Source organism: Lutra lutra, chromosome 16 (genome assembly GCF_902655055.1).
Source record: "Lutra lutra chromosome 16, mLutLut1.2, whole genome shotgun sequence".
In the NCBI taxonomy this organism is placed as follows: Eukaryota; Metazoa; Chordata; class Mammalia; order Carnivora; family Mustelidae; genus Lutra; species Lutra lutra.
Window position 1 is genome coordinate 11,209,186 of NC_062293.1, and position 27,925 is coordinate 11,237,110.

The 27,925-nt window shown below is 38.1% G+C and overlaps 1 protein-coding gene across 3 annotated transcripts in view; it reads left to right on the forward strand.

Moving 5' to 3' along the window:
- Positions 1-27,925, forward strand: part of ABCA8 (ATP binding cassette subfamily A member 8) — a 74,356-nt gene that overhangs the window by 15,382 nt on the left and 31,049 nt on the right. For all 3 annotated transcript variants that reach the window (XM_047706649.1, XM_047706648.1, XM_047706650.1), the window contains 12 exons: positions 402-543; positions 868-1,053; positions 3,429-3,576; positions 11,901-12,069; positions 13,878-13,936; positions 14,672-14,782; positions 15,833-16,008; positions 16,676-16,795; positions 17,038-17,176; positions 17,998-18,088; positions 21,250-21,389; positions 25,146-25,265. In XM_047706649.1, the coding sequence (XP_047562605.1) occupies positions 402-543; positions 868-1,053; positions 3,429-3,576; positions 11,901-12,069; positions 13,878-13,936; positions 14,672-14,782; positions 15,833-16,008; positions 16,676-16,795; positions 17,038-17,176; positions 17,998-18,088; positions 21,250-21,389; positions 25,146-25,265 (1,601 nt within the window). The remainder of the gene's footprint in view (positions 1-401; positions 544-867; positions 1,054-3,428; positions 3,577-11,900; positions 12,070-13,877; positions 13,937-14,671; positions 14,783-15,832; positions 16,009-16,675; positions 16,796-17,037; positions 17,177-17,997; positions 18,089-21,249; positions 21,390-25,145; positions 25,266-27,925) is intronic.

Genomic DNA, 27,925 nt, shown 5'->3' on the forward strand with positions numbered 1-27,925 from the left:
TTAAAAAAAAAAAAAGGTGAGGGATTACAGAGTTTGCTCAAGGTCACAGAGTATGAATGCAGCAGAAAAAAATGTTTGAACCAAAATCAAATAGACTAGAAGACTATTTTCTCCTTTTCCTCACAGTGATATGTGTGTGTGTGTGTGTGTGTGTGTGTGTGTGTGTGTGTGCATGTGTACATGATGTATGTGTATTTTTCTGGAACTAATTTTAGGACAAAAAATATTCCTAATTCCTAAAGAATTTTTCTGCATACATTTACCTTATATTTAAATATCCTGAAACTCAATAAGTATCTACTAAAAGAATGAATGTATCAATGAATACTGTTAGAATCCATTCTGGATCCTCCTTTCAGTGGAATATGAAATTCTAAAATAACATCTTGTTTCTATCCTAGGCTCTCCTGGGGTCTGCTCTATGGTGTTTTCATCTCCATTATGGCACTTTCCTTGGCACTCATTATAAAATATGTCCAGTTTGTCATTCTGACTGGCTTCACGGTGATCTTCACCCTCTTCTTCCTCTATGGATTGTCTTTGGTGAGTTGGTGAATTAAGTTGCTTTCCATCCAACTCTTACCCTAAGAATCAAGTGTTGGTTTCCAAATAGGTAATTATTCTCCATATCCCTTTTCTTCACTATCTGCTGTTTGCCTGAGAACATCCATGTATTTGATTTGTAGTGTTTTTTTTTTAAGATTTGTAATGTTTTGTAATGCCAACTTATAGTGCAATTTATAGAGCACAGTTTTGTATTATAGACAAAAAATGTAACTCTAATTTTGTATATACAATTCCTTATTGTGTTATGCTAAGAATAATCTTTAGGGAAATATAAACCAACTGGATCTTCTCTCATTTTAGATAACATTGGCTTTTCTAATGAGCGTCTTGGTAAAGAAATCTTTCCTCACTGGTCTGGTCGTGTTCCTTCTCACGGTCTTTTGGGGAAGTTTGGGATTTACAGCATTGTACAGGCAACTTCCTACATCCTTGGAGTGGATTTTAAGCTTTCTTAGCCCCTTTGCCTTCACACTTGGAATGGCCCAGGTGAGAAAGAGCCCAACTGTTTGATGGCATTTCAGAAACATTTTTCCTGTCTGGAATTCTGTTGTTTACAGTCTTTTCTATGATTAGCATACTACTGTTACGTTGTAAAGATGAAAATGTTTTTAAGCTTTTATTTATTTACTTTGGGTGCCTGGGTGACTCAGTGGGTTGGGCCTCTGCCTTTAGCTCAGGTCATGATCTCAGGGTCCTGGGATCAAGCCCAGCATTGGACTCTCTGCTCAGCAAGGAGCCTGCTTCCCCCTCACTCTCTGCCTGCCTCTCTGCCTATTTGTGATCTCTCTCTCTGTGTCAAATAAATAAATAACATCTTTAAAAAAAAAGATGTTATTTATTTACTTGAGAGAGAGAGAGCAAGAGAGGGGAGAGTGTCAGAGGGAGAAGCAGACTCCCTGCTGAGCAGGGAGCCCAATGGTGGACTCAATCCTGGGACTCCAGGATCATGACCTGAGCCGAAGGCAGGTCACTTAACCAACTGAGCCTCCCCAGGTGCCCCAAAGATGAACTTAAAAAAAAAAAAAGATTTATTTATTTATTTATTTATTTGAGAGAAAGCAAGTAGGGGAGAGGGACAGAGGGATAGGGAGAGAGAATCCCAAGTGGGCTCTGTGCTAAGTGCAGAGTTCAATATGGGGCTCAATCCCAGGACCCTGAGATCATGACCTGAGCCAAAACCCAAGAGTCAGTGGCTTAACCGACTGAGCCACCCAGATGACTCTCAAAAAAGCTTTGGGCATACTGAACTCAGCAAAATAAGCCATTTGGTGAATGAAAAAAATAGAAGGTCAGCATATCATTCTTCAGAGATGATCTAAAGCATTTTCTTTGGCTACTAATTAAATATGGATTTGATATTGCAGATTGAATTCTAATTATTCTAGCTCTTATTTTGACTTTATAATTGAACAACACAAGTGAATGTATAGACTACTGAAAGAAAGAAAAGAAAATCAAAACTTAAAACCATAGGGGCGCCTGGGTGGCTCAGTGGGTTAAAGCCTCTGCCTTCAGCTCAGGTCATGATCCCAGGGTCCTGGGATCGAGCCCCGCATCAGGCTCTCTGCTCAGCAGGGAGCCTGCTTCCCTCTCTCTCTCTGCCTGCTGCTCTGCCTACTTGTGATCTCTCTCTCTCTCTCTGTTAAATAAATAAATAAAATCTTTAAAAAAAAACTTAAAACCATAATAATTGACGAGCAAATTACATTTCTGTTCATCCAATGTCATTTCTGTTTATCTGATTCTCACATTGAACTCACTTTGCTGTCCCTCCAATTAAATGGCAATGTCAGTCCTTGCATACATATCTGTTATTTGGTTCTTAGTGAAAGGATTATTCATTATAAAAGACCCATTAATTTGAACATTATACCCCACTTTTCCCACAGTTTCTCCTTAAACACACCAGTTTTGTTTTGTTTTTTCTAAGAGCATAAATTCTTTCTCATGTAGCCATTTTCAAGGAGGATCACACCTTTGTCCTGTCCTGTATCTTATTTGGTAAAAATTTATCTAAGGTTGAGCTCAAATGTCATCTCCTATACTTCCCTGCCTCCTCCTATTAGGAGTTCAGTGAACACTAAGGTAGTCAGGGCCAGGGTCCACAACAAGAAAATGGAAAGCCAGGACAGCTAATGAAACCACACTAGCATCCTGTTTTATGGACTACAGAAGACCACAATGGCATCCTGTCTAGCAGTCTCTGCAGAAGTGACTTTTGCAACATCCTGAAACAAAACAATTAACCATAAAATGTGGAGTCACTACCACAAGTTGAGGCAGTTTTTGTTCAAATGTCAGCCCAAAACACCATCAACATGTGGATAACACAATAGGTAGACAGGTGTGTGATCAAAGCCCTCATTGGCACAACTTAGAGACCAATGAACAGGGACCCACATTCAGGATGCTCAAGATATATCTGCAAAAAAGCTCAGAAAAACCCTAGATTTGAACACCAAAATGGCAACTCTCTCAGGCCCCCTCCCTCTCTGGGAGCATTTTACGCTCACTCAATAAACTTTGCCTTGCTGCCCACCACTTTTCATCTGGTCTACCTCTTTATTCTGTGAAGTGGCATGACCAAGAACCACGGGCATGAAGGCAACAAAAATCCTGTAATAGTCCTAATGCTCCAGTTTTATTTGGAACATAATTTAACCACAGCAATTACTAAATTTCATTATAGTTGGGTTACACACCTTCCAAAAGATTTGAGAATTGTAAAGAAGGCAGTTTCACTCAACTTTGTGCTCCCTGTAGGAGGCAAAAAGTAGCTCTTACACGTTTATGCTAAACCCAATTGTTAACCATTTATCACAAACCTGATGTCCTTTCATTAATTACTTCCTAATTTTCAGCTTTTGCGCTTGGACTACGATTTGAATTCTAACACATTTCCTAATCCATCGGACTATTCAAATCTGATAATAGCAACAAATTTCATGTTGGCTTTTGATCTTCTCTTCTATATGGCACTTACGATTTATTTCGAGAAAATTTTGCCAAGTAAGTACAGATATGATTAAAATTGAATGTCATTTCCTAAAGGCATATCTAACACATGTGTTATTTATATTTTGAAAACTACTTTGTGCATCAAATGCAATGAACAAGGTCATTGCCAATGGCCACATTAGTTCTTTATTTCTTGTTATTTGACTGCTCAGAACTACAGCTTGAATTTTGCTTATAGGGTCACTGATCTTTGAACTTCACTGTGCTCTAAATACAGTTTGTTTCTTTTTTAAAGTGATGCTTAGAAAGCTATTTCCTAAATACGTCTGTCTTGGTACTTAGTCATGGAAATTTATAGTTGCTTTTGCCTGTTTTGCTCAGTGGTTCTAATTCAACCCTGAGATTATGATTCATTTCGTCAGTGGTGGGACCAGCGTATCTACATTTTTTAAAAGTCTCCCCAGAGGTCCACAGTAGGAAAGTCAATAGGTCTTATGTTTTTACTTCTATAGTAGATTTCAGGTGTTTTCACCACACACACAGAAAAATGATAACCATGTGAGGTGATGATACATTAGTTAGCTGGATGGTTGTAATATTTCACAGTAAATGCCTGTATTAGACCATCACATTATATACCTTCCATATATACAGTTTTTATTTGTTAGTCCTACTTGAGTCAAGCTGTAAAAATTATGGAAATTACTAATGAAATAAACACATTGAGCTTTTTTTTTTTTAAGTCAATGACTCAGCACTTGGTCAAAGGATCAGACGAGAAATAGTGAGGGCAAAGGTACCGGAAATGTCTAGAAACAGTGAATCGATATCATGTTGTTGTTTTCATATAATCCCTTAAGAACAGTAACTGTCTCTGCCTTTCTGAAGAGTCCAGAATAGTAGATGCCAGGATCTACAATTTTGGCTAGAACATTTATGATACACTAGGAATTATTTGTACCACCTATTCATTAATCCTGAATTCTAACAAGGTGACTTTGTTCAAACTTCTGTGAAAGATAAGCAATATGAATAAAGAAAAGGAAGATTAACTGACTAAAATAACAGAATCATGTAATGGTGAATCTGGTGGTAGAAAGGACCCAGTCAAGCTATATGCTTTCATTCGTTAGATTTCCTCATGAAGGGTTTTTTTTTCCGAAGATGGCGGAGAAGTAGAAGGCTGAGACTACTTCAGGTAGCAGGGAATCAGCTAGGTAGCTTATCTAAAGATTGCAAACACCTACAAATCCAATGGGAGATTGAAGAGAAGAAGAACAGCAATTCTAGAAACAGAAAATCAACCACTTTCTGAAAGGTAGGACTGGCGGAGAAGTGAATCCAAAGCGACGGGAAGATAGACCGCGGGGGGAGGGGCCGGCTCCCAGCAAGCGGCAGAGCAACGGAGCACAAAATCAGGACTTTTAAAAGTCTGTTCCGCTGAGGGACATCGCTCCAGAGGCTAAACTGGGGTGAAGCCCACGTGTGGTCAGCGTGGCCTCAGGTCTCGCAGGGTCACAGAAGGATCAGGAGTCTCTGAGTGTCACAGAGCTTACAGGTATTAGAACGGGGAAGCCGGCTACAGAGACAGAGCCGAGGAGTGAGCTCTCAGCTCAGGGTTACCTTGAACCGGTCGCAGTCTCGGTCAGCTCGGAGTGCGGCCGGAGGCCAGGGTGACAGGAATAATTGGGCGCTGTTCTCTGAGGGCGCACTGAGAAATGGGGCCCCGAGCTCTCGGCTCCTCCAGACTGGAGACTGGGAGGCCGCCATCTTCATTCCCGCCCTCCGGAGCTCTACGGAAAGTGCTCAGGGAACAAAAGCTCCCGAAAGCAAACCCGAGCGGATTACTCAGCCCTGCCGCTGGTAAGGGCGGTGCAACTCCGCCTGGGGCAAAGACGCTTGAGAATCACTACAACAGGCCCCTCCCCCAGAAGATCAACAAGAAATCCAGCCAGGACCAAGTTCACCTACCAAGGAGTGCAGTTTCAACACCAAAGAGAGCGGCAGAATTCCACAGGAGGAGAAAGCAAAGCACAGAACTCATGGCTTTCTCCCCATGATTTTTTAGCCTTGCAGTTAATTTAATTTTTTTTTCTTTTTCAATTTTTTTTTTGTTTTTCTCTTCTTCTGCGAAATTTTTTTAACTTTTACCGTTTTCTTTTTTAAGGTTTTTTTAAATAGTTTATCTAATATATATATATTTTTTCCTCTTTTTATATTTTTTCTTTATCGGCTTCCTTTTTTTAAATAGTTTCTTTTTTTTTTTCTTTTTGAACCCATTTTTATCCCCTTTCTCCCCCCTCACGATTTGGGATCTCTTCTGATTTGGCAAAAGCATATTTTCCTGGGGTTGTTGCCACCCTTTTAGTATTTTACTTGCTCCTTCATAAACTCTTATCTGGACAAAATGACAAGGCGGAAAAATTCACAACAAAAAAAAGAACAAGAGGCAGTACCAAAGGCTAGGGACCTAATCAATACAGACATTGGTAATATGTCAGATATAGAGTTCAGAATGACGATTCTCAAGGTTCTAGCCGGGCTTGAAAAAGGCATAGAAGATATTAAAGCAACCCTCTCGGGAGATATAAAAGCCCTTTCTGGAGAAATAAAAGAACTAAAATCTAACCAAGTTGAAATCAAAAAAGCTATTAATGAGGTGCAATAAAAAAGGGAGGCTCTCACTGCTAGCATAAATGAGGCAGAAGAAAGAATTAGCGATATAGAAGACCAAATGACAGAGAATAAAGAAGCTGAGCAAAAGAGGGACAAACAGCTACTGGACCACGAGGGGAGAATTCGAGAGATAAGTGACACCATAAGACGAAACAACATTAGAATAATTGGGATTCCAGAAGAAGAGGAAACGGAGAGGGGAGCAGAAGGTATATTGGAGAGAATTATTGGAGAGAATTTCCCCAATATGGCAAAGGGAACAAGCATCAAAATCCAGGAGGTTCAGAGAACCCCCCTCAAAATCAATAAGAATAGGTCCACACCCCGTCACCTAATAGTAAAATTTACAAGTCTTAGTGACAAAGAAAAGATCCTGAAAGCAGCCCGGGAAAAGAAGTCTGTAACGTACAATGGTAAAAATATTAGATTGGCAGCAGACTTATCCACAGAGACCTGGCAGGCCAGAAAGAGCTGGCATGATATATTCAGAGTACTAAATGAGAAAAACATGCAGCCAAGAATACTATATCCAGCTAGGCTATCATTGAAAATAGAAGGAGAGATTAAAAGCTTCCAGGACAAACAAAAGCTGAAAGAATTTGCAAATACCAAACCAGCTCTACAGGAAATATTGAAAGGGGTCCTCTAAGCAAAGAGAGACCCTCAAAGTAGTAGATCAGAAAGAAACAGAGACAATATACAATAACAGTCACCATACAGGCAATACAATGGCACTAAATTCATATCTCTCAGTACTTACCCTGAATGTTAATGGGCTAAATGCCCCAATCAAAAGACACAGGGTATCAGAATGGATAAAAAAACAAAACCCATCTATATGTTGCCTACAAGAAACTCATCTTAAACCCGAAGACACCTCCAGGTTTAAAGTGAGGGGGTGGAAAAGAATTTACCATGCTAATGGACATCAGAAGAAAGCAGGAGTGGCAATCCTTATAGCAGATCAATTAGATTTTAAGCCAAAGACTATAATAAGAGATGAGGAAGGACACTATATCATACTCAAAGGAACTGTCCCACAAGAAGATCTAACAATTTTAAATATCTAAGCCCCTACCGTGGGAGCAGCCAACTATATAAACCAATCAATAACAAAATCAAAGAAACACATTGACAAGAATACAATAATAGTAGGGGATTTTAACACTCCCCTCACTGAAATGGACAGATCATCCAAGCAAAAGATCAACAAGGAAATCAAGGCCTTCAATAACACACTGGACCAGATGGACATCACAGATATATTCAGAACATTTCATCCCAAAGCAACAGAATACACATTCTTCTCTAGTGCACATGGAACATTCTCCAGAATAGATCACATTCTTGGTCCTAAATCAAGTCTCAACCGGTATCAAAAGATTGGGATCATTCGCTACATATTTTCAGACCACAATGCTCTAAAGCTAGAACTCAATCACAAGAGGAAATGTGGAAAGAACCCAAATACATGGAGACTAAACAGCATCCTTCTAAAGAATGAATGGGTCAACCAGGAAATTAAAGAAGAATTGAAAAAATTCATGGAAACAAATGATAATGAAAACACAACGGTTCAGAATCTATGGGACACAACAAAGGCAGTCCTGAGAGGAAAATATATAGCGGTACAAGCCTTTCTCAAGAAACAAGAAAGGTCTCAGGTACACAACCTAACCCTACACCTAAAGGAGCTGGAGAAAGAACAAGAAAGAAACCCTAAACCCAGCAGGAGAAGAGAAATCATAAAGATCAGAGCAGAAATCAATGAAATAGAAACCAAAAAAACAATAGAACAAATCAACGAAACTAGGAGCTGGTTCTTTGAAAGAATTAATAAGATTGATAAACCCCTGGCCAGACTTATCAAAAAGAAAAGAGAAAGGACCCAAATCAATAAAATCATGAATGAAAGAGGAGAGATCACAACGAACACCAAAGAAATACAGACAATTATAAGAACATACTATGAGCAACTCTACGCCAACAAATTTGACAATCTGGAAGAAATGGATGCATTCCTAGAGACATATAAACTACCACAACTGAACCAGGAAGAAATAGAAAGCCTCAACAGACCCATAACCAGTAAGGAGATTGAAACAGTCATCAAAAATCTCCACACAAACAAAAGCCCAGGGCCAGACGGCTTCCCGGGGGAATTCTACCAAACATTTAAAGAAGAACTAATTCCTATTCTCCTGAAACTGTTCCAAAAAATAGCAATAGAAGGAAAACTTCCAAACTCATTTTATGAGGCCAGCATCACCTTGATCCCAAAACCAGACAAGGATCCCAACAAAAAAGAGAACTACAGACCAATATCCTTGATGAACACAGATGCAAAAATTCTCACCAAAATACTAGCCAATAGGATTCAACAGTACGTTAAAAGGATTATTCACCACGACCAAGTGGGATTTATTCCAGGGCTGCAGGGTTGGTTCAACATCCGCAAATCAATCAATGTGATACAACACATTAATAAAAGAAAGAACAAGAACCATATGATACTCTCCATAGATGCTGAAAAAGCCTTTGACAAAGTACAGCATCCCTTCCTGATCAAAACTCTTCAAAGTGTAGGGATAGACGGCACATACCTCAATATTATCAAAGCCATCTATGAAAAACCCACCGCAAATATCATTCTCAATGGAGAAAAATTGAAAGCTTTTCCGCTAAGGTCAGGAACACGGCAGGGATGTCCGTTATCACCACTGCTATTCAACATAGTACTAGAAGTCCTAGCCTCAGCAATCAGACAACAAAAGGAAATTAAAGGCATCCAAATCGGCAAAGAAGAAGTCAAACTATCACTCTTCGCAGATGATATGATACTCTATGTGGAAAACCCAAAAGACTCCACTCCAAAACTGCTAGAACTTGTACAGGAATTCAGTAAAGTGTCAGGATATAAAATCAATGCACAGAAATCAGTTGCACTTCTCTACACCAACAACAAGACAGAAGAAAGAGAAATTAAGGAGTCCATCCCATTTACAATTGCACCCAAAACTATAAGATACCTAGGAATAAACCTAACCAAAGAGACTAAGAATCTATACTCAGAAAACTATAAAGTACTCATGAAAGAAATTGAGGAAGACACAAAGAAATGGAAAAATGTTCCATGCTCCTGGATTGGAAGAATAAATATTGTGAAAATGTCTATGCGACCTAAAGCAATCTACACATTTAATCCAATTCCTATCAAAGTACCATCCATTTTTTTCAAAGAAATGGAACAAATCATCCTAAAATTTATATGGAACCAGAAAAGACCTCGAATAGCCAAAGGAATATTGAAAAAGAAAGCCAAAGTTGGTGGCATCACAATTCCGAACTTCAAGCTCTATTACAAAGCTGTCTTCATCAAGACAGCATGGTACTGGCACAAAAACAGACACATAGATCAATGGAACAGAATAGAGAGCCCAGAAATGGACCCTCAACTCTATGGTCAACTCATCTTCGACAAAGCAGGAAAGAATGTCCAATGGAACAAAGACAGCCTCTTCAATAAATGGTGTTGGGAAAATTGGACAGCCACATGCAGAAAAATGAAATTGGATCATTTCCTTACACCACACACGAAAATAGACTCAAAATGAATGAAGGACCTCAATGTAGGAAAGGAATCCATCAAAACCCTTGAGGAGAACACAGGCAACAACCTCTTCGACCTCAGCTGCAGCAACATCTTCCTAGAAACATCGCCAAAGGCAAGGGAAGCAAGGGCAAAAATGAACTATTGGGGTTTCATCAAGATCAAAAGCTTTTGCACAGCAAAGGAAACAGTTAACAAAACCAAAAGACAACTGACAAAATGGGAGAAGACACTTGCAAACAACATATCAGATAAAGGGCTAGTGTCCAAAATCTATAAAGAACTTAGCAAACTCAACACCCAAAGAACAAATAATCCAATCAAGAAATGGGCAGAGGACATGAACAGACATTTCTGCAAAGAAGACATCCAGATGGCCAACAGACACATGAAAAAGTGTTCTATATCACTTGGCATCAGGGAAATACAAATAAAAACCACCATGAGATATCACCTCACACCAGTCAGAATGGCTAAAATTAACAAGTCAGGAAATGACAGATGCTGGCGAGGATGCGGAGAAAGGGGAACCCTCCTACACTGTTGGTGGGAATGCAAGCTGGTGCAACCACTCTGGAAAACAGCATGGAGGTTCCTCAAAATGTTGAAAATAGAACTACCCTATGACCCAGCAATTGCACTGCTGAGTATTTACCCTAAAGATACAAACGTAGTGATCCGAAGGGGCACGTGCACCCGAATGTTTATAGCAGCAATGTCTACAATAGCCAAACTATGGAAAGAACCTAGATGTCCATCTACAGACGAATGGATAAAGAAGATGTGGTATATATACACAATGGAATACTATGCAGCCATCAAAAGAAATGAAATCTTGCCATTTGCGACGACGTGGATGGAACTAGAGGGTATCATGCTTAGCGAAATAAGTCAATCGGAGAAAGACAACTATCATATGATCTCCCTGATATGAGGGAGAGGAGATGCAACATGGGGGGTCGAGGGGTTAGGAGAAGAGTAAATGAAACAAGATGGGATTGGGAGGGAGACAAACCATAAGTGACTCTTAATCTCACAAAACAAACTGAGGGTTGTTAGGGGGAGGTGGGTTGAGGGGGGGGTGGGGTTATGGACATTGGGGAGGGCATGTGCTATGGTGAGTGCTGTGAAGTGTGTAAACCTGGTGATTCGCAGACCTGTACCCCTGGGGATAAAAATTTATGTTTATAAAAAATTAAATTAAATTAAATTTTAAAAAAAGATTTCCTCATGAAGGGAAAGAGATTAAGTCCTAACTAATAACATACCAAATGGCAGGTGTTTAGAGAGTGTTTGATCAATATTGCATGAAGAAAGGACTAAACACAGGAAAAGTACACATAAGTTTGAAAATGCATCATTATTACACTGGAGGTCATTGCAGAATATTAGTGAAATGTAATTTGTTTGTTTTTTTGTTTCATAATGTCTCTCAACATGTAGGGAAATAGAAATGCCAATTAAATGCAAATACATTGTGGATTAATTTCTAGAAAGGGGGTCATGAAGAGTAAATTTGCTTCAGAGGAAAGTTATTATTTGGGGATGGGATAAAACATAAATACAAAGGAGCTTTTTAAAAAAATTCCTCGCTGTTAAATTTCAATAAATTATTTTACCCTTTTCTCTCCTTTCTTACAGTGTATCCCTCATTTTCATTAAATATTGTTCTGTTTCCTCTTGGAATATTTGTATCCAATGTTACCACTGGATACAAATTCTCAATTTCTCAATTTGTTCTTCCTTTGCGGGCGATATGACAGCTGGACTCCTAGATAGCGGCAAATCTTGCATTTATATTCCAATAGCTGGCTTTCTCAGGGTCAAGTCTTAACATTTAAAATCCCTCTTGGATTTTTTTAAAATTCCAGTTGCCTTTCTTCCTGTAGGAACAATTGTTATAATAGAGACATCTTAGTGATTTTTTTTCCCTTATGCGGACTATACCTATCAAGGAAAATGTGTGCATTTCCTGTGTTGATGATGCATTCAGGCATCTCGGCAAAGAGGTGACTTTGCTCTGCTTTATTAGGATGACTCTTTCTCTTAAACTGGTGATTGACCCAATATTTGTCTCCTGTTCGTGTAGATGAATATGGACATGGGTATCCCCCCTTCTTTTTCCTGAAGTCTTCCTTTTGGTCACGGCAACAAAAAGCTGAGCGTGTGGTTCTTGAAGATGAAATTCACTCTGATCCTTCATCTAATGACTCCTTTGAACCAGTGTCTCCAGAATTGCATGGAAAAGAAGCTATCAGGTATGCAGATGGAGAGCAGGCCAAAGACTGAGAAGCTAATAGCCCCTGAGGCCAGCACAGTTCTCTTTTGTGCCCTAAGGACAGCTTCCACCTAACCCCCTCCACACTACCTTCATTATTTCCCACTTCAAGTTTAGAGAAAAATTCCTTTAACCTGTTTTATCTCATATCATTGATATTTACATTAAATGCAAACTTAGATTTCACCAAACAAAGATAATCCAAAGAAAACGTTGCCTGGATTCTCAATCTTTTATCTGCTGTCTCTCTTCTCCATCCTTGGCTTCTCTCATTTCTTTACCTGGTCTCATTTATTCACACTTTGCCCCTCCTCCTTTATCATACTCCCTACTTTTTTCTTGCAGTTTTTTTCTCTTTCTTCTATTGATTGCCAAGAGTAGGGGAGAAGAAGGGAGAAAGGATCTGGAGACAGACACAAAGGGAATTAAGGAAGGTGTGCCTTAGAGTGTCATGCACATCCTGGTTTCCACATGTGTGTTTCATTTGAGGCAGACAACTTTTCTTTCCAGATAAGAAAATAGGAAGAAAGTCTTCAAGATCCCAGATTTTTCACATCTTCCTTGCCCATCAGTGATTCCCCACCATCAGCCCTCTGTGAATGGTCTCAGATTACCCTAGCCTACACAGCTTCTAAAGCCCATGTCAGTTTTTATTTTAGCCTGTTCCATATTTTATTTTAGCCTGTTCCTCCATCCTTACATTTGTCCTGTGACCTAAGTTAGGTTTAACTTTCAGCGGAACAGCTGAGGGGGAGCAAATAAATGACTTTATTTAATGTTTCTGTGTTTCTTTTGTATTTCTTCTATCTCTTTAGCACCTCACCCAACCATAAGTGCTATGGAGTGAAAGTAAATGGAATTAAAATAGTGTAAAGAATCTAATCAAACAATCCAATATGAATGGAGCTTGAATCCTTTGATGAATAGTAGATGACAATATAAGAAACATAAATTTGATTTAGTTTATGGATTACATATCTACCTGATAGAATAAAACCAATAAAGTGCCTAGGATTCCAGATCTATAATAGCACCAGGTGAATGTTAATTCTGTTCCTTTCTATTATCATAATCAGCATAATCTAACTGGTACCATTTTATGTTTATTGAATATTTATCATGTACCAAGCACTATGCATGGAAGATGAAAAATTTCGCTCATCCTTCAACACAACCCTAAAACACCCAAAAGTTTCGGGTTCAAAAGCTGAAACTTTCCTGGGATAAGTACATTGGTTAAAGTAATAGCTACTAAATGGTATAGATAGTATAAGCTCAATTAGGTAAGACTGCAAAACCCATGCTGTCACTGTTATCATCTTTGCATCTTTTCCTTACTCCACCCTTGTACCTCGTAGCCAACTTCTGGAGACCTTGACTCAAGATAACCCAAGATACCTCCAACCTGAGCCAGTAGTTTATGATGAACCTTTCAGTGTTAGGTGCCATGTTACCTGTTGGGGTCTAGCTTCTTTGGCTTTGCAATTTATAGAAGATCCTTGTCCTCAATACTAATGCCAGGCTATACCCTAATCTTTGGAATCAGAAGATCTGGAGATGGGATCTAGGCATAGGTAAATTTATAAAACTCCTCGGGTGATGTTAATGTGCAGCCAGGACTGGGAAGTAGTATTCTAGCTGATTCTCTCACACAACCATGGCTTCATGAGAGTGAAATCTCAGTACTTCCTATGCCCTGAGGATAAGATTTATTCAATCCTGTCAACCAAACCTAGAATTACAAACTGAATAAAACTGTCATACCTTGAAATATCTTTTTTTTTTCAGAATCAGAAATGTTACAAAAGAATATAAAGGAAAGCCTGATAAAATAGAAGCTTTGAAAGGTAAGGGGGGGGAAAAGAAGATTTAGTTATTATATTGATACTGATTTGTGATTTTAATTCTATATTTTTTGCTCTTGATGAACAGTTACTGGTGGTATTTCAGATTTGAAATGAGTTATTTGAGCCACATGGTAAAATTTACCTTCTAACACATGCTTTGACTGCATAAAAGTTAAGAAAAAATGATTATGTTTTAGAATTTGATGTACTTGAAAGATGTGTAATAGTAAGGTAGTCTAGGGATTTTGGGGGGCGGGTTTGTTTCTACAAATTCAAATTTTCTGTCATTTCAAAGCTATTGTAGATATTGTATATTTTTCTTTTGTGCAAAAAGAGAAATTTATCTCAAAGGATTTTTTGTTTGTTTAGTTTGTTTTGTTTGTTACCATTAGTCTGTTATTTAGTCCATAAACATTAACATCCATCCTACCATATACCAGGCAATGTCAATGAACCTGGGAGTATTAGATATGTAACCTGCTGAGAAACCACATAATTTCAAAATTTAAAAACAGGATAGACATATAAACTGATAAGGGCACATTTTGTTTTTATTTTGCATTTAACAACCCATTATATTCATATTTAGAGAACAAGGCCATTCAAGGATATAAAAAGGCAGTCCATTAGCTCCATAATACATTTTTATTTGTGATTTTGTTTTCCTTCCTGTGTCCCTACTACTTTCCCTTCCTTCCTTTCTCCCACCTTTTTTCCCTTTCTTTTTCTTCCTAGATTTGGTACTTGACATATATGAAGGCCAAATCACTGCAATACTTGGTCACAGTGGAGCTGGAAAATCAACACTGTTAAATATTCTTAGTGGGCTATCTGTTCCCACCAAAGGTAAGACTATTTTCCCAAAATCAGGTCAACATATAAATCAGCTGTTAATATAAAGTCCTTCTGATTATCAATTACAAACACAGACAACAATGGAAAAGTGGAAGTTAACTTATAGTATTCATCTATAGAGGTATGTAATATTTGATTGGTATATATGAAATTTGAGTTGTTTATGAAGACCATTGTCATGGTCATTAGTTACTATTTGACATTTGAACTTGTACCTGTTAGCTTTTGCTCCATAACAAGCATCCCCCAAATTAACTGGCTTAATACAAAAAATGTTTTATTGTTTCTCATGATTCTGTGAGTTGACTGGCAGTGTTTCTCTCTGAAATTCATTGGCTGGTGCTGAGTGTTTTGGCATGTCCTCAGTCACGTATATGGGGCTTCAGTTAGGACTGCTTGCTCCTCTCTGTTTACATGGATTTTCATCTTCTGAGAATCTGGTTGGGATTCTTCACCCAGGGGTCCATGATCCCAGAAGCAAAGAAAAGGCTCATCCCAGTGCAGAGGCAACTTCAAAGCCTCTGTTTATGTCCCATTTGCTAGGATTCTGTTTGTTACATAACCAAGCCTAGGAAGGGGTGGATAAATGGATGACATCTTGATGGGAAAATCTGCAGATGGGACATTTTTTTTTCTTTCCAGTATACCACACAACTATAAGAGAAGCTCATAATGACTGAATTGTAAAAACCTTGAAGAGAAAATCATGTGTCTAAAATGTAATTAATAAATTACAGTTTGTGTAGTTTATTACAATGATTCTCCATCTAGAAAGATCTTTTTGTAAGTGTTTATTTCAATTCTGGTTAGTTAGCATACAGTGCAGTATTAGTTTCAGGTGCACACTATAGTGACTCAACACTTCATACAATACCCAGTGCTCATCACAAGAACACTCCTTAAGCCCTGTCACCTATTTCCCCCATCCCCCCAGACTCCTCCCCTCTGTTAACCATCACTGTATTCTTTATAGTTAAGAGTCTGTCTAGAAAATCTTAATTCAAGCATTACCCTAATACTAGCTTTTAACTTTTGTTATAGGTTCAGTCACCATTTATAACAATAAAATTTCAGAAATGAGTGACCTAGAGAATATCATCAAGCTTACCGGAATTTGTCCACAGTCCAATGTGCAGTTTGACTTCCTCACTGTGAAGGAAAATCTCAGGCTCTTTGCTAAAATAAAAGGCATTCAGTCACATGAAGTCGACAAAGAGGTACTAAATAGCTAGAACTAATGTACTGGTTAAAATGAGATTGTTGACTCTACTTGCATGGAATTCTTTAAGCTTTCATTAAATTATATTTGTGCAAATCATGTCTAAATGTTGGGCCCAAAAAAATCTAATTTAGATAACAGCTAACATTTATGTATGATTTATAATGTGTCAAGCATTATCCTTAATTTCAAATATAACTGACTTACTCCTTATAGCAACTTTATGAAATAGGTACTATTATCATCCCCATTTTACACATGTGAAAACTGAAGTTCAAAAGCAACTTACTTGCCCAAGATCACACAGCTAGTTAAAGTGGTGTGGTTTCCAAATCAAGCCAGGCTTTTAATCATTACACTTTATAGCCTTATATTTCCAAATTTAAGAGGAAAGGGAAGGGGTGGGGGGAGGGACAAGAAGGAAGGGGGAAGGAAAGGAAAGGGTGCTTGGGTGGCTCAGTCAGTTAAGCCTCTGCCTTTGGCTCAGGGTCCTGGGATCGAGCTACACATCGGGCTCCCTTCTTGGTGGAGAGCATGATTCCCCCTCTCCTGCTCTCGCTGCTGTATGCTCTCTCTCTCTGTCTCTGTCAGATAAGTAAATAAAATTTTTAAGAAAAAAAGAAAAGAAATCTTGGTTTGTGATATAAATGTTGTCATTTGGCTAGATACAAAGAGTCTTGCTGGAATTGGAGATGAAAAATATTCAAGATGTCCTGGCTCAAAACTTAAGTGGTGGGCAGAAAAGAAAACTCAGCTTTGCAACTGCCATTTTAGGAGATCCTCAGGTAAGTCAGACTAAATTTAGAGATGAATTCAAATTTTTAAAAATGAAACTTCTAGTAGTAGTTCAAATCTTTTATTTGCAAAGGACATCTGTGATAAAATAGTTGTGATAGAGCATTAAATATAATAACCAGGTCCTAACTATAATATCCTTTTAAATATATAAGCAATATGGTTTGTGCATGTTTTCTGGAAGAACTTCACTTTCCTGGAAATGCCCTTTATATCCATCTGTCCTCGGTAGGTTTTCCTATTGGATGAACCAACTGCTGGATTGGATCCCTTTTCAAGGCACAATGTTTGGAATCTCCTGAAGGAGCGGAAAGCAGACCGTGTGATCCTCTTCAGTACCCAGTTCATGGATGAGGCTGACATCCTGGCTGGTAACTGTTGACTTGCCCGCTAAGTGTCCTGATGAGGTCTTTAGGAGACTGGATTGGTATTCTCAGCCGCTGTATTTAATAAGGTGGTCATCTAGGGGCGCCTGGGTGGCTCAGTAGGTTAAAGCCTCTGCCTTTGGCTCAGGTCATGATCCCTGGGTCCTGGGATCAAGCCTGGGATCGAGCCTGGGATCGAGCCCTACATCAGGCTCTCTACTCAGCAGGGAGCCTGCTTCCCTCTCTGTCTCTGCCTGCCTCTCGGCCTACTTGTGATCTCTGTCAAATAAATACATAAAATTAAAATAATCATAATAATAATAATGTGGTCATCTAGCCTTACCTGGCAATCTGGACCACTGGTAATGATGTGAACTGGGCCCAAAGAGTCACTCCCAACCCTTTCCATGTGTCTCCCTAAATTTTGTATCATTTGATTACACAGGGACATGATCTGCCAGGAAAGTCAATTCTTGTGAAGTGAGAATCTGTATTCTATTACATTAATCCTCTTACACAAAATTAAGGTGAATCAACTTGAAATTCAAATGATCTTGGTGTTTGGTCAATTAAAATAAATAATGTAATAGTAGTCTATATTAGAAAACATATGCACATAACCTCCCTGGCTGGATGGATGGCAAAACAATAACCTGAAATACAGAAATGATATTAAAGGGTACCTGTTCTGAAGAGTCTTTATTAAGCCCTGGATTTAAAGATGCAGAAGCTCCAGAATTCCAGTTGGATCGTGATTACCTGTCTTTTTCTTGGGAAAGAATGGACAACTTCCTAACAAAATTTCTTCTTTGCTTCTTCCGTTTCAGATAGGAAAGTGTTTCTCTCCAAAGGGAAGCTGAAGTGTGCAGGTTCTTCTCTGTTCCTCAAGAAGAAATGGGGCATTGGATATCACTTAAGGTAGGACCATGTCAGGAGGCTGGGAAAATGAGAAATGAGCTAGAGGAGACACAATGCTTGACCCAGCACATGACAGCACACAAGAAACTGTTGATTTGTTGCACAGAGATGTTTACATATCCATATGTGAAGATACTTGTGTACATATATGGAATTGCTGTGTGTATATGAGAGACACTGATGGGCAGATGTCAGAGATTGAAAATATAAGATAACTTGGGGTCCCTGCCTGGGTGGCTCAGGTGGTTAAGGTCCATCTCTTGATTTCCACTCAGGTCATGATCTCAGGGTTGTGAGAGCATGGATCCTCCTTAAGATTCTCCCTCCCTTTCCCTCTGCGCCTCCAGCCACCCCCTACCTCCAAAACACACGTGCATGCACTCTTTCTCTCAAAAAAAAAAAAAAAAAAAGAAAGAAAAGAAAAGAAAGAAAGAAAGAAAAGAAAACAAGAAAATATAAGATAACTTAACAAAAAAATTGAGATAAATGTGGTAGAAAATGTATCTACAACACACTGTTTGTTAAGGAAGGTTTGTATTAAGGGAACTTTCACAACTGACACATTGTTTCATACATCCCTACCCTCTCACCTATCTGTTAATATCATTTTTTAGTAGGCTCCTTGCTTCTCCTCCTTCTCCCAGCTATCCTCTTCTTGTGCTTCCTCTTCTTTCCATCCTCTTCATTTTATTTTTATCATTATTTTGAATAGTAGGATATTCTAGCTGTTAATTGACCTCAGAGATAAGATACTTAACATTATTTTACTTAAATCCTTTGTATTTTGAGATAGAAACACTTGTTACTTTTATTCTACTTTTATTCTACATTTGGTCTCCCTAGGTTCATAAATGATAGAGCCAGAAATGGAGACTGGATATTTTTAACTTTGAAAACTAATATCCATATCTACATTTTAAATTGATTTTTGATTTGTTCATGAATTGGTCAGTTTATCTAAAGTATAGCTCTGATTAGACCATCAATATACCTTAAAAAGAAAAAAAAATACATGACAACAACAAAACAAAGCAAACAAAAAAACTTCAATGGTTCCATTTTACCTACTGGAATCCAGATTTTGTAGTCATGAGATGTTGGTGTGGCCCACCCCATCATGATTTCCTTATTATTTGCCTTTAGCCAATTCAGTATCCTTTAGTCAAAAATAAAATGTTCATTGTTCATTGCACATGTCCTACCATGACCTACATTTCCCCTTGTTTGAGGTTATTTACTGAACTTTTCAGTTTTCTTGGACCCATTACCACTTGTTCAAGTCCTAAAGCATTATTTTGAATGCCATCTCATGTAGTCTTTATTAATCCTCCAGCTCTGTGTATTTTTCCAGTATTTCATTTCGTAAGCTACATTGTTTGAATTGCTTCTTGGAAATTAATTAAACTTTCCAAAACTGTTTTCTCGCTTATGAAGTAGGAATAACAATTCCTAGTTGCAGGTAAAGAAAAGTAAATGAAAAGTAAATGACAGGGTGCCTAGCACATTAGCATGGCAACAAGATGTGTCCTCAAAATAAAAAACACTCCTTAGGATCTCTGCCCAATTCACAAATCTCTTCATGGGCTCCTGGACAATACTTCGTGTAATTGCCTTCTTTCTTCTTCTAAATCAGGGTCAGCCAACTATGATCCATGGGCCAAATCCAGCCCACTTCCTATTGCTGTAAATAATGTTTGATTGGAACACAGCCATACCCATGTGTTTAGATGTTGCTTGCATATGATGGCTTCCATGTTGCAACAGCAGTATTGAATAATTTCAGCCTGTAAAGCCAGTAGATCTCTACTGAAAAATAAAACAATAAAAAATTAAAAAATTTAAAAAAATATTTACGACATAGTCATTTTCAGAAAAAGTTGGCTGACCTCCATTTCCAAACCATACACTCTTCAAGAGAGGATGCATGAACTGTTCATGCCATCCTCTTTAGTGCCCCACACAAATTCTTCTAAGTGACCAAGAAGTATTTCTTAAATTATTCTTGTTTCAGGGGGCAGCAACCTCGTGGAGAACAACTATGCTTTTTTTTGGTTTTTGCTTTATTCCCTCAGAGGGTTTCACAGCTTCTAAAAATAGCATGTATGCTCAGATGTTCTTAATACTTGCATAAATAGCATAATTTCAATATGAGCAATTGATCAAATAAAATAGGCATTTTTAAAGGACTTGCTAAGTGCAAACATCACTATTATTCAGTTCTTAGGACACCTTAGCTGTTAATTTTTGCTAATGAGCAAATTACCCAGATAGGTTAAGTAACACATTTCAAATTGTAAAACCAAAGTTAGAAGCCAAGCCACTACATACTTTTGCATACTTTATAAACTTGATTAATACATTTTTATTTGTTCTCCTATACTGGGGAGTTATCCACGGTATTTTTAAGTGGATAGACTGGTTTTCTCTATAATATTTTTTCTTAGTCATAGTTCTGAGGTTATTATACAAAAAAAGCAAAATTAGTGGTCTCAACAACCCATACTCACATTTGTCCACAATTAATTTCTATCTATAACCAATTTCCTTCACAGCACTTATCACTATTGTTAATCATTTCTTTATGTTTGTTTATTTTTTTTCTCCCTGTCTCCCCACTGGACAGTGAACTACATTAGAACAGGGCAGTGCTCTCTTATTTACCATTGTACCCTCATCCTAGCATTTAGGGATATTTTTATCACAGACTAATAACTTAATAAATCTGTATGAAAAAGCAAATTGAATATCTGAACCTGCTTTATGTCTTTGCCTGTCAAAAATCCCTTCTTCTTGACCAATACAATAATCCTATTAAGCCAACTTAAACTCTTTTGAAAAATTCCATTTTATATAGTCCTGTTTGTGTCCTTGATATCTGTACTCTGCCACTATTCTCCTTTTAAGGACTTGAGTGGTTATCAACCTTGTCTGGGCATTAGAACCTGAATGCCTGACCAATAGTTCTGATTAGCTCCCTCTGTTTTCTCCCATTACATTTATATGATCTGATTTTTTTATCCTCTCTTTTCATATTTAAATGGCTTATCTCTTGCATTAGATTTTAATTGATTATTTTTTATCTGCCAGAAGCTAGTAATTTTTGTCATGCCACTGGAGACTATGTCAAATAACATAGATTCTTTTTTTTTTTCAAACACCAGTTTGCAGTTGAATGAAATGCATGTTCAGGAAAATATAACATCACTTATTAAACAACATATCCCTGATGCCAAATTATCAGCAGAAAGTGAAGGAAAACTTGTCTACACATTGCCCTTAGAAAGAACAAATAGATTTCCAGGTAATGTACAAGAACACCACGAAATGAGATACATAAATTATATTCATAGAAATAATGATAATTCTTATATATTGAGAGCTCACAATGTGTTCAGCTATTTGAAACATGATGCAAAGAATAATACAGTAACTGAATGATTTTATCTACAGTGGGAAATATTATATTCTAATAGTTACATTACAATGTCTGGGTATTTTAGGGAGCTTTTTTAGTCTTTCATTCCCTTTGTAGTACATAGCAAAATATTCTAGTGTTCAAATATGTGAATAAATACAAATGGTTGAAAACCTCTAGTTTAACCATTACAAACAGCTCTGTGAGTCTTCTCTTCATAAAACTATTGTGAGGACCTTGGGGTTTTTAGGCCAATGCATAAAAGATTTTTTTATGACCTGTGTGTGTGCGTGTGTGTGTGTGTGTGAGCTATTTTGAATTCTTTGTCAGGCAGATTGTGTTGCTTCATTTCATGAGGGTTTGCTTCTGCAGGTTTACCTTGTTTCCTTTTTGGGAACATCTTTCACTTTTTCATTTTCCTTGACACTCTGTTGATGCCTATGCACTAGATAAAGCAGACACCTCTTCCAGTCTTCAGAGACTGGCTTTCTGCAGGAGAAGACTTTAGTGATCAGCCTTGTCAGAGATTCTGAATGCCCCCTTCAACTCTTTTGAAGCAGGAAGCTGTGGTTTTGGTCAGGCTCCTCTATGGAGACTCAAGGGAGTGAGTTATAGCATTATGTAAACTAGAGTAATCAGGATAATGTGCTATTGGCAGAATGATCAACACAAAGATAGAACAGACCTGAGAACCCAGAAATAAACCTACACAGATATGCCTCACTGATTTTTGACAGAGGGGGAAAAGCAATTCAATAGATGAAGGATAACCTTTCCAACAAATGGAGTAAGTAGATCCACAGGCATAAAAATAAACTTTTACCTAAATCTCCCACCTCATATAGAAATTAACATAATGTAGGGGGTATAGCTCAGGGGTAGAGTATTTGACTGCTGAAATTAACATAATGTAAAACATGGACTTACATATAAAATGTAAAACCATAATTTTTTTTTAAATGAATAAGAGAAAATCTGCAGGTTCTACTACTAGGCAGAGTTTTTAGACTGGACACCAAATTCACAGTTTATGAAAGGAAAAAAAATGTAAGTTTTCCTCCATCAAAATTTAAAAATTGCTTTGTGAAAGATCCTGTTAAGGAGATGATAGAATGAGGTATAGACTGGGAGAAAGTATTCACAAAGTATGTATCTCACAGAAGACTGGTATCTGAACACATAGAGAACTCTGAAAACTCAACTGTAAAAAACAGACAACCCAACTGGAAAATGGGCAAAAGATAAGAAGAGACAGTTCACTGAAGATGTGCAGGTGGCAGACACACATGAAAAGGTGTCCAGTATCATATGTCAGCCGGGAACTGCAAATTAAAACCATTATGAGATTGCATTACATACTTAGCAGAATGGCTAAAAACTTTTTTTTTACACAGTGATCATATCCAATGCTGGCTAAGATGTGGACAAAATGGATCACTCCTACCTTGATGATGGCAGTGGAAAATGGCACAGCCACTCTGGGAAAAGTTTGCCATTCCTTTGAAACACTAAACCCTCAACTCCAATACAGCCAAATCATTTCACTACTGGATATTTATCCTAGAGAGATGAAAACATATTCACACAAAAACTGGTACATGAATGTTTGTAGCAGCTTTATTTGGAGTAGACAACAGCTGAAAGGACCCAGATGCCCTTTAACAAGTAAATGGTTAAATTGTGGTACATTCATGACATGTAATACCACTCAACAATAAAAAGGAACAGGCTACTGACTGCCATATGCAACAACCTTGAGGAATAGTCAGGGAACTATTCTCAGTGGAAATATCCAATTCTAAAATATTGTATACTGTAGGGCTCAATTTATATAACATTCTTGAAATAACAGAATTCTAGAAATGGAGGGCAGATTAATAGCAGTCATGGGTTGGGAGAAGATGGGATCAGGAGTGATGGGTAGTATGCTGTCTATGAGTAACATGATCTTTGTGGTGATGGAAATGTTCTGTATCTTGATTGTATTAATATCAGTAGCATGGGTGTGATATCCTACAGTGGCTTTTTAAGATATTACCATTGGGGGAAACTGAGTGAAGTGTACAGATCTCTCTATTATTTTTTATAACCACATGTGAATCTGAAATTATCTCAAGGGACACCTGGGTGGTAGTTGGGTAAGCATCCAACTCTTGATTTTGGCTCAGGTCATGATCTCAAGGTCATGAGATCAAGACCCATGTTGGGCTCTGGGCTGGATGGGGGGGTCTGCTTTGGATTCTCTCGCTCTCTCCCTCTGCCCTTCCCCCTGCTTGCACTCTCTCTCTCTTTCTAAAAATAAAATAAAATAATCTCCAAAAAAAGTTTAATTAAAAAAGAAAGAAAAAGTTGGCTTATTATGTATGTTATTCAGAAGATTTACTCCCTGGTCATGGAGCACAAGGAGGGCTGCATTGGGTGGTTGAAGCAATTAGCCAGGCCATAAGTGTGGTTAACAGACACATAAATTACCCCACAAAGTCATTCAAATGTCCATTTTATGGTGGCAGCACAAGCGTTCCTTAGAGCCATAGGGAAAATGTTAATTGAACCCTAATTAATCTGTTCTCATACTAGTTCTAATTTAGAGGAGGCTTGTAAGATTTTAGGCGGAATGGAGAATGACACATAATGTTCACTAGCAGTTTGAATCTTGCTTCTTTTCTGCTTTTCTGTCTATGCTGCTCTCACCAGGATGGAAAGCCTTTAATTGATCCTTTTGCCCAACGAGAAGCTGCAGGTGGAATCCTCAGGACGTATGTAATCATATTAAGATTTAAAATTAGGTTTTTATTCAAGCTTTGTTGAATTAGCTGTTACTATTCTGATCTATTAGGCAGGGACATTGTTTATTGTTGTAAGAATACCCGAAATATTTTTGGTGATCAAACTGAGGAATGAGTAGATACAGAATTGCTTGCCGGAGACTGATTGCCCCTTCCCTACCATTCTAAGATGCCCTGAGTCGGCTGTGTTTCTCTGTGAGATCCTGTGAATTTTTTCTTCCACAGTCAAAAGCTGAAAATTAAAAAATATGATTTATAATTTATGTCCTTCCTTTAACAGAGATTTTTGGAACTGAAAAAACTCCTGCACCATCCAACTAATTCTCAAAAAAATTAGTTCTTTCCCTTCGGCCAGTTAAAACACAAACGGTTCTTTGGGATGCCTGAGTGGCTCAGTGGGTTAAAGCCGCTGCCTTCGGCTCAGGTCATGATCCCAGGGTCCTGGGATCGAGTCCCGCATCAGGCTCTCTGCTCAGTGGGGACCCTGCTTCCTCCTCTCTCTCTCTCTCTCTGCCTGCCTCTCTGCCTACTTGCGATCTCTGTCTGTTAAATAAATAAGTAAAATCTTTTAAAAAAAAACCACACACACACACCACACAGATGGTTCTGGAAAAGAGTCTTCAGTTAATTCGGGTTAATTAGTATATGGGCTATAACACAATATACAATTACAAATAACGTAGGGAATTTAAAGAATAAGGTTCCTTATTAGGAAATGTGAGTTTTAAAATGTCTGACCTATCACAAGTATGACGTCATACTTTTCATATATTTGTGCATTTTAGTTTGAAAAGTGGTCCTCAGCTCACTCGTGATCTTTGTTGTTTTGATTTTTGCTATTGTCTGTGCTCTGCAGCACTTTACAACGATCTGGATAGATGTCCTGACCTGGGAATTGAGAATTACGGCGTTTCCATGACAACCTTGAATGAAGTGTTCCTGAAACTGGAAGGGAAATCAGCTATTGATGAATCGGGTAAACAAAGTACATGAGAGTGATCACATAACACAATTTATAACAATGCAGTATAGATTTCCATAAGACACAAGTCCTTTCCTGGACAGGGATGAGTAAAGCCAAAATGCATCCCTGTGACTTCTGTTACCTTTCCTGCCAGTATTGCCTTGTTATTAGAGGTGACTCATTTTCTTCTAAACAGGGCTCACTGCCTTCATCCTGCTTCCCAAGAGCAATTTCAGACAAAACATTGATTTTCAATCTCTCTCTTCCAGTGTTCTGATTACGTCCTTTCATTGCCTGCTGGTCTCCCCAGTTTCTTTTTTTTTAATTATTATTTAATTTAATTTAATTTTTTTGTTAACATATAATGTATTATTTGCCCCAGGGGTACAGGTCTGTGAATAATCAGGCTTACACATTTCACAGCACTGACCATAGCACATACCCTCCCCAATTTCCATAACCCAGCCACCCTATCCCTACTCCCCCCTCTGAAACCCTCAGTTTGTTTTGTGAGATTAAGAGTCTCTTATGGTTTGTCTCCCTCCTGATCCCATCTTGTTTCATTTTTTCCTTCCGTAGCCCCCACAACCCCCCGCCCTGCCTCTCAAATTCCTCATATCAGTGATATCATATGATAATTATCTCTCTCTGATTGACTTATTCACTCAGCTTAATACCCTCTAGTTCCATCCACATTGTTGCAAATGGCAAGATATCATTTCTTTTGATGGCTGCATAGTATCCCATTGTATATATATATACCACATCTTCTTTATCCATTCATCTGTTGATTGACATCTAGGTTCTTTCCATAGTTTGGCTACTGTGGACATTGGTGCTATAAACATTCAGATGCATGTGCCCCTTCGGATCACTACATTTGTATCTTTAGGGTAAATACCCGGTAGTGTAATTGCTGGTTTGTAGGGTAGCTCGATTTTCAGGTTTTTGAGGAACCTCCATGCTGTTTTCCAGAGTGGCTGCACCAGCTTGCATTTCCACCGACAGTGTAGGAGGGTTCCCCTTTCTCCACATCCTCACCAACATCTGTTGTTTCCTGACTTATTAATTTTAGCCATTCTGACTGGTGTGTGGTAGTATCTTGTTGTGGTTTTGATTTGCATTTCCCTGATGCTGAGTGATGTGGGGCACTTTTTCATTGTGTCTGTTTGACCTCCCTGATTTCTGATGAGAAGTCAGCTTTAGATCTTATTGAAAATCTCTTGTGTATGATGTGTTGTTTTTCTCCTGCTGCTTTCCAGATTCTTTTTTTGTCCTTGGCGTCTGACAGCTTGACCCTGATATCTTTAGGTGTTGATCTCCTTGCATTTATCCTGCTGGGAGTTTGGTGAGCTTTTTGTATGTGTGGTTTGTGTTTTTCATCAAATCTGAGAAGTTTTTAGCCATTAATTTTTTCAGCTATACTTTCTGACCCTTTCTCTCTCAACTCTCCTTCTGGAACTTCCATTAATGTATGTGGTAGGGTATGTTAATATGCTTGATAATGTCTCACATTTATCTGGGACTTCATTTTATTTTCATTCTTTTTTCCTTCTGTTCTTCAAACTTAATAATCTCAATTTATCTTTTGTCATGTTCACTGATTTCTTTCTTCCGCCAGGAGATATTTGTTGAGCTTTTATTTTTTTTTTCACCTTTTTTTATTATGTTAAGTTAGCCACTGTAGAGTACATCATTAGTTTTTGATGTAGTGTTCAATGATTCACTAGTTGCATATAACACCCAGTGTTCATCACAAAACGTGCCCTCCTTAGTGCTCATCACCTGGTGACTCCATCCCCCCGCCCCTCCTCCCCTCTGAAACCTTCAGTTTGTTTCCCAGAGTCCATAGTCTCTCACGGTTCGTCGCCTTCTCCAATTTCTCCCCCTTCAGTTTTCCACACCTCTGCCTATGGTTCTCTGTGCCATTCCTTATGGTTCATATATGAGTGAAACCATATAATTGTTTCTCTGCTTGACTTATTTGACTTAGCATAATTCCCTCCAGTTCCATCCATATCGATATAAATGGTAGATATTCATTCTTTCTGATAGCTGAGTAATATTCCATTGTATATATGAACTACATCTTTTTTTTATCCATTCATCTGTTGAAGAGCTTTTATTTTTTCAGTCAATTTTTAAAATCAGTTATTACACATTTCAACTCAAAAATTCCCAGTTGGTTATTTTAAATAAGTTTATACTTTTCATTACACACCCTATTTGATGACAGAGTATTGTAATACTTGGTGATTTCTAAATGTGTCATTCAATGTACAAATATGTACAAATATGTGTGGATTTCCAAGATACTGTTATTGACATTAAAATCATATTCCAGCACAGGCAAAATTCTGGAGCTCTCTCTATGGAATATAAGCCCACTGCCCAATTTCTCAACAATAGCAGATATCTCCCTGATTTTCAGCTTGCTATCATTTTTCTTGTTTATTTGGTTTTTGGGGGAGTTTCAGTTTTTCTACTCCTGGGAGGTAACCTGACTCTCCACTCTTGACCATAGCTCACCATGTCTTGGGAATCACTTCTCCTTACCACCCCATACTCTAAATTAGTCTGTCAATGCATGTATCCAGCCAAGATCTAGTTTCTCTTAGTCTGTCTTTCTCCACTCATTTGTCCAGTAGCCAGCCCCTACTGGATTCCCTTTA